The sequence below is a fragment of the Lissotriton vulgaris genome, chromosome 6 (assembly GCF_964263255.1).
Source record: "Lissotriton vulgaris chromosome 6, aLisVul1.2, whole genome shotgun sequence".
Taxonomy (NCBI): Eukaryota; Metazoa; Chordata; class Amphibia; order Caudata; family Salamandridae; genus Lissotriton; species Lissotriton vulgaris.
Window position 1 is genome coordinate 595,328,915 of NC_141694.1, and position 8,092 is coordinate 595,337,006.

Here is an 8,092-nt window from a genome sequence, read left to right on the forward strand (position 1 = left end):
GGTCTGGCCTCTTTTTTTGAGATAGCTTTAGCTGTGTTGCCAGACTACTGTTTTCCCCCCAAAAAAATCGTACGTAATATACATAAAAAGAAGAGATTTTGTCAGCTGACTTGACCTATTGGTCTGCTATATCGCCACTCCCATTTTGCTTCCACCCACCACATCATAGGGCATAAGTCTTCAAACTGTGGGATGCAGCCCCCTGTGGGGCTGTGGATGCATTCCCAGGGGAGCACAAATGACGCTCTAAGTACTTGTAAATGAGTTTTCCAGGCTGCCTTAATTTACATGCATGGTCGAAGTGCTTAAAAAGTAGAGAACTGTAATCCATGCCGTGGTGGTGGGGTCAAAGGCTTACCTAAAAGTACCAAAATATTCTGTGTCTTATTGATTTTTCACTTTCAGTTAACCACATAGAAAAAACACAAACCATAAAGGCAAGTTAAACTAAACAGCGGTAAATGTATTATTTTATATTATGAAACTGCAGTTGGCTAATGTGAACGCTGCAGATGTCTTTATGTGGGATCAAAGAACTAAAGATCTGAATTCTGATTGGTGCATTGGGGAATAGCGACTGGTGTATTTATAGTGCTGCGAGGTCCCATCCTGTAACAAAAAGCACTGTGAATATGTAAGCCATTATTTTAACATTGTATTATATATAGTATGAGATAGGGTGCCACAAATTGATTTATTGATTAAGATAAAACAAGTGCTTTCATAGTACATATTTCAGTAATAGGTAGAATGTCATTGTGCAAATATGTCATTATACTTTTATTCGACACATGTATCATAAAAAGTACAAACATAAAGTACACACATAATTATAAAAACAGTTAATTATTTACAAAAATACATATAAAAGTTATGTGGAAAAATTGACTTGATGAGCATTTTTTAAAATCTTAGTCCTAATGATCCAGGCACATGATAAAAACTTTGCAACCCCACAAATAGTAACCATAGAAGAGGTGTCGGAGATAAGAATACGCAAAGCTGATTTGTAATCTCTAACACCAAGATTCTTTAGTACTGGTTTTAACCATTTCTTCCTAGGTAAGATGTATGCCTTACAGGCAAAGAAAAAGTGGCCCAATGATTCCTCGGGATTTGTACACCCTGGACACATTATATCCTCTTCCCTCCTATTGTTCCATCTAGATGTAAAAGTTTTGAGGGGCAATGTTCCATGTCTAAATTTAAGATATAAAGTCCTTTCCCGAGGAATCTGAATGAAGTCCAAAAACAATTCCAATTTTAGGGTGCATTTATGGGTCAAAAAGGTCTCGGTCAAATGTCCCCAGTTTGGGTTCTGTAGCGCCTTGGTCTCTATCCAATCCCAATATAATTTTTTCACCACTTGTTTTGGTGGAGGTGATTGGGATACCCAAGCGTCGCTTAAACCCACACTTGCAACAAGCTTTTTTAATGCATTTAGCCACCTGATTTTGCCTGAAGTGTTTAATTTTAGCATTTCATCTAGCACAAGGGCATAATTAGCTAGTTCGGGGGTCCTCCTCAAACGAACCCAATATAAGAGGGGACGGAGCTGGAGGATGTCCGAATAGACTTTCTACCCAGGTCTAAGAATAAAGGTTTAAGTGGGATAGAGGATGGAAGCGACACCAAGTCCCTCATAAACTTGTTCTCTGCTCGGACATGGTCATTGGTATTCTCATTGCCCCACAGTTCCGAGCCATAAACAGCTGAGGCAATTGCTTTCCCCTCGTAGACTGATAAGGCTGGGGCAACTGGCCTGCTTACAGAGAGACGTTGGTTTTTTAAAATAGTGCCGGAAACCCTTTTGAGATTTAAAATCATTTTACATATATGGGGTTCCCATTTCAAATGATTATTAATCCTAACACCAAGATAGTCAAACTCATCGACCACCTCTAAAGGAGATCCATTCAAGGTCAAATGGATATTCCTATATTTCCTCTTGGCGGTCATAACCATTAGTTTAGTTTTGGTTGTGTTTATTGTAAGTCCCCGTTCCTGACAAAAAACACTAAACTGATCAAGAAGGGTTTGGAGACCTGTGGGGGTTTTTGATAAGAGGAGGGTGTCGTCGGCAAAGAGGAGGGATGGTGTTCAAAGAGGAGGGATGGTGTTCAAAGAGGAGGGATGGTGTATATGTTTATAGTGCCCGTTAAAAGCGTTTTTCAGAGCTCTGCTGATTACACCCTTGCATTTATTCTCAAAAAGAATAAACCTTTCTCTCCATAAAAATTCAGCCGACTCCCTCGATTGATGCCTGTGTCCCAGGCAGCCTTTGCATTTGCTGATTAACCAAATGCACACATTTACATTCCTTTTAGGTAAATGTAAATGTGTGTGTCTTGTAAAGCGCACTGCTACCTGGAGGCGTCCTGGCGCTATAGACCGCTGGGGAACCCGTCCTGGCTTTCCCTGTGAGATGTTCCCTCCTGGGTATCTCCAAGGTGAAACCAGGCATCCCCGGCGTTTGTGGGGCGCCATTGTGGAGGTGAGGCAAGCTAATGCCCAGAGTTGCCGAGTGTGATCCCTGGTTAGAGTAGGCACCGAGGCGAGAATGATCGAGTCCGCTGACCCTGGTTCACGACCCTGCCGCGTCGGGAAGTGAACCCTGGTCCCGGGCCTTCCTCTGCTTCCGGGTCTGCCGCCTCTAACCAGTGAGCCACACCACTCCAGGAGCAGGCACCCTGGTAAGCAGACCTGTTTCAGCTCTCTTTCCCTTCTTCAGCTTCACAGCACAGGAGACCCCCCCAAACCCTCCCCCACCTGCCCTCCCTTCACTTTCACCAAGAGGATTCTCAAGAGCTACATTAACCATGTTGGGTAAATTGTTTTTTTAACAAAAAAGTATGCAAAGTTTAAAAAAAGCATGGGCATGTTGTTCCTCATAGATCCTACCTCCTTGATCTCTGTCCAGATGACCTTCCAGGTGAATCGAGGGGGGCGATGGCAGAAAGGAGACCAGCAGAGTCGTATTGAGACCCCGAACCCTGATAGTCCAGACATCTGGGGCCTCAGATTTATGTCCCAGGAGAAACAGAATAAGAGCATGATCTATGCATAGTGTCGAAGAGATGGCCCCGAGTAGGGGGTGCCATGTGGGGGTTATGTTTTTCATTTATAAATAGACAGAGGCAGTTTTCTCAGAGGGGTGATCTGAGGAAGGTGGGGAGATATTGTGGCTCATTTCTTTAAAGGACAATCACTGCCATTAGTGCAGCGACATTGAGGCCAGGCGTGTGAGTGACCCCTGCACCCAAAATGTGGCTGTAATATTGCCTTAGAGTACAGGTAACCTGCAATGTGCAGGGAGCAAGACAAAGAGGCCAAATGTGGGCCTTTAACCAGGTTTTCTTTACACACAGGAGCAAATAGCCAATGCTGGGCCTCTGGCCTAGGGGTAATGGGCCAGTGGAATGGGCAGAGGAAACAGCTTGCTTCACAAGGCTGTAATTCACATTGTTTCCACAGGTGCAGTGCCACTGGAACCCAGAGGTGTGAGGAACCAACTAAATCCCGATTATGGCTGTTTTACTATCCTTCCTTGATTCCTTTAGAGCCCACTGCACCTTTTCTGCACCAGGTTTGCTTTGGGCTTTGGACCTATGCCCAAGGGAGGGGAAAACTGAAGCAGAGGAGACCCATTAGCTGGGCCTCAGAGAGAGATGGCAGAGAGGGAGATGAAGCAATATGGGGGTCCTGCTTTTTTTTTAGAAATGTATGAGGAAACTGCTCTTTGCAAGGCAGTAGCTTTTGTTAATTAAGTAAGTTTATTGGCACTGTTACCCAGGAGTGTCAGATGCCCGCTGCATCACGATTACAATTTTCTTACTTTACAAAAAGGGGCATGGAGTGGGCATGCAGCCTCATTTGCCATGCTAGCTTTAGGACAGAGGGCACCTTTGCTGCAAGGAGGGGGCAACACATGGGATCTAATTTCTTACTGTTCAGGAAAGGGAGTCTGTTGAAAGACAGGAGTGATGGCCAGGTTTCGTGGCCAGATACAGTGAGGAAGGGGGATGGGGGGAACAGGCAGAGAGACAGCCTGCTTTTCAGGGCTGCAGCCATGGCTGGCTGTTGGCATGGGTGAGCAGGAACCAGGCCCGGGGCAGCTAATTTAGAAGGGCGCACATGCAGCTGACCTTGTGAGCTTCCTTGAATAATGCTTTCATTCCAGGCTTCCAGTTCAGTCCATTACCCCCAGACTGGCTATAAAACCTTGTTTTCTTTATTTTCCTTAGCCTTCCTCTGGTCCCCTATATCTCACACCCCATTCCTCATCCCTTCACCGTTCCATGGAACCACTTCCAGTTTAAAAACGAAATAGGCGGTTCAGGTGAAGGGACAAGAGGCAGATGTGTGTTCACAGGCCAGTCACTGCTCTGAGATATTCAGCAGGACGTTACCTCTGAGCACAAACATGCCCCCCCCCCCTAGAATCACCAATGGGAGGGGCAGATGGGGAGAGGTGGAGGTTCAGGAGGGGTGCCAAATTAATTTTCGTCCAGGGCGCTGTCTGAGAAAATGCCAGCCCTGGCTGCTGCCATCAATAGTGCAGCAGTTGCATTGGGGCCCAGGAGAGTGACGGGCTCATCATAACACCCCTATTAAGAGGCATAGTATTTTTGGTCAATTTCTGGTTTTGTTCTATACATTGTCTCTTTCATAAGTGTTGCAATTATTATAGATTAAAATCTCTAGATAAGGTTTCGCTGATAAGTCCCACCTGGGCTCGCCTCTCCTGTTCCCCAAATCTTGCCATTCAATTTTGGAGGGGGGGGGGGGGCGTTTTCAAACAATTTTACTTAAGGGGGCTCAGAGCACAAAAGTTCAAAGACCTATGGTTTAGGCAATGGCTCAGCCCAATAATCCCATTCGCTCCCTTCACTTTGAGGGAATTCACAAAGTTTTAGCAAATCTGTTACACCTTGCCAAAAACATAGTTGCTTTCTCTTCGGTTGCAAAGCTGGTTTAAAATGTGCTTTTTTATTTCACGTTTTTATATTAACTTCAAATGGCTGCTGTATGTTTTGCTAGCAGTCCTTTCTAAAGTTTAGGTTGTAAACTGGTTAAGTATCAAGGCAACATTGTAGCTAATTGCTTTTGAATAAACGGTTGGCTGGCAATTTATCTTTCTCTCCTTCACATAGAAAAACAAAAAATGTGTTGCACAATTGAAAAGCTTCTGGTTTACAAAACATCTATAGTAAAACCGCTCCATTAATGGATGTTTTTTTTTTAAATCAACAATTTTTGTTACAATTATAATGCAGCCTCGTTCAGGTGATAGTACATTTCTTTTTTGTCTTTTTATTTCTTTGTAGCATGTGCTTGAAATAAAAAATAAAAAAAAACAGAAAATTAACCATTGCACCAGATTGCAAAGAAAAGACATACTGGATTTATAAATGGTTGTTTTATGTGTTGGGAAAATGCATGCTTCCCTTAATTTGTTCGTTCTTTTGGAGTTCACTGCAGGCATGATCATATATTTGCGGTGTTGCGATGTGTTTGGGACGAAAGAAGGCTTTTGGGGAGAACAATGGAAAACGAATTCCTCTGGATCATGAAGTTTGGGCTTGGCAAATGGGAACTGCTTCTTCAACCTCATCGCCATGGAAAATACAATACGTTGACTCTTTTTGTGTACAGCCAACTTGTCCCATCAGTGCTTTCAGCCACTTATCAACTGAAACCGGAACAGTTATTAAACAAGGGGCAACTCGGGCGATTTTATTTTACCAAGAATTTTCGGGTATCATTAGGAGTTCCCTCCACAAATGTAAACAAGCATTAGTAAAGTCAATTGGTCTGTTCTTGGCCGTCAGTCTTTTGACTTTGTCAGTGCTCGTTTTGTTTTGTGGCAGGTTTTGCACAGGCCTACTGTTGGGGAAACTGCTGGGCCCTTGTCAAATCTTTAAAAAATGGCTAAAGGCAAAAATATATTTTGGTTATAAATAGGGCATTTAATGGAACTAATTTGTGTGCAGATGTGCTCCTTGTGAAATGGAATAATGCCATCACTCACAGTGAAGTTAGCCAACGGCTAAGGTGGGCAGACCCATTGCTCCATGCTGGAGGGCGCAGTGGGCGAACAAAAACCTGAATGGCATAATACTATACCAATTGATAAAGAGCGCTAGCTGAAACCTCCATAAGTTTATTCAACGCATACTTTTAGCAATATCAAAATGTCTTGGCTAACGCCTTATCTAATAAAATTCAGCAGTAGATAAAAATGACATGTGAGCCGAAGTGCTCTAGAAAATAGATAGTTTAACCGTCACCAAGTGTTCCCTGGTGTAATTGCATCATTCTTTGAAAGACAACTTGCAGTCTATTGTATCACTTCAAGAAAAGGGATGAAAATAGGCAGGACCAGGAGATGGAACCATGATATGAAAGAGATCCAGAGCTGAGCTTGTCTAGCTACACCGTATGCAGCTCCTGCTTAGTTTATGTTGTCTCATAAGAACCTGAACTATCTCCTGTGGTCTGAGAGTCCGAAACCCCGAGAATTTACGCACCTACTAATTGTATTTGATGACATGAACTAATGATTAGTTTAGGTGGAGCTAGTTCCTACCACATAAAGGATGCTTCTGTTACTTGTTACTCCGATAGTTTCCCTTTCTAAGTGACGCAGCGCTAGAGGTCTGTTCTTTACCGGCTTACTCTCGCTCTATGGCCGGCATATATTTTTAGAACGTATGGGATACCTACAGCCTCAGGTTCAAGAAGAAAATGAGTCCTGTTACCAAATACACCTCAAACGCAGAGAATAAGGTTCTGTATAAGGATCTAAAGGCCTAAATACCACACAGATGTGTTTCGCAGATTGACGCTATTTTCCTTGTCTTACCTGCCTGATGCCCCAGTGCCAGAACCACCAGCAGAAAGAACTTCATCTTGGAGGATTGGTCTTATGCTGTGTCTGCCTACAACTGTTAAAACTGGAAGGGCCTTTTTATACAGTTTTACATCAGGTCTCCTGCGTCAGAGATAACATAGAACTTTCTGCAGAACATGGGCTGTATGCCTTATCTTATCCAAATTCTGATATGGTATTCAAAAATATCTCCTAAAACAAACAGTAAAATGAAAATTGGCCCACGTCCCAGAAGTATGCAAGTGAAACACAATATATTAGTGTGTCTCACTACCTCAGCCGAGGGTTGGCGGGTGACATTGGCAGCAAGAATAGCATGAGTCTGTGGCCTAATGTTACCAAAAGTTCAAATTGGTGATATCAATGTTAGAATAAACACAGACAGGCAAACAAATGCATAGAAACTCTCCAGCAAGGACAAGCAAGTTTATACTCTTGACCTTTTACTAAAAAGCGAATTCAATTGTTGTTAGAGGTCCACACAAATGTTGTGCCCTCCTTGACTTTAGGATTTTCAAACGTTGAGGAAGATTCTAAAGTCTAACAAAGTCCTAGCAGAAAACTAACAATTGAGCAGATGCAGCTAAAATACAGTTCTATTAGTGAGAATACAGATTACACCATAAATAACCATTCTTTGCAAAAACATAACTTCCTTATGGATATCATGTCCGCACATACTATTGATGGTCACTTTGCTCACATCTGGGGCCATACTGGGGAGAGGAGTTGGCCTAACGGCTAGGGCGGGCGACCTCGAATCTGGGGTACCCGGTTAGAGTCTCGGCAATGATGCTGAACATCCTGTGATTCTGGGCAACGCACTTAATCTCCCCGTGCCTAACAAAAATGAATGTGTTCTCATGTAATGCAACAAGTGCTATGTAAAGCGCTCTGATACCCGATTCGGGACAAGTTCGCACTATATACAACTCTGTATAAATAAATAAATATCATGAAGAGCTGCGCTTGTGCAGAGCCGAAGGTCTGTTTGTGGGTTCTTGCACTGTGTAAAGTGCATTCATTTAGCATCATATTTATTGAAATAACACAGCTCAGAAACAGAAATAGACAAACTGTGCTCACAGTTTCCGAACTATACTGTCTGGATATCGGGCACTAATTCAGACAAATGTAGGCACATGGAAACAGATGCTCAGCGCTGTGCTGAGCAAGCGGAGCCCATCCTGATATGGTCAG

The 8,092-nt window shown here is 43.2% G+C and overlaps 1 protein-coding gene across 1 annotated transcript in view; it reads right to left on the bottom strand.

The window, feature by feature from the left end:
- LOC147707756 (trypsin-like) overlaps positions 1-6,945 on the bottom strand; it is a 31,102-nt gene extending 24,157 nt beyond the window's left edge. Inside the window, exon 1 of the mRNA XM_086926608.1 lies at positions 6,866-6,945. Within this exon, the coding sequence (XP_086782734.1) occupies positions 6,866-6,911 (46 nt within the window). The 5' untranslated portion in view covers positions 6,912-6,945. The remainder of the gene's footprint in view (positions 1-6,865) is intronic.
- Positions 6,946-8,092: the final 1,147 nt, after the last annotated feature.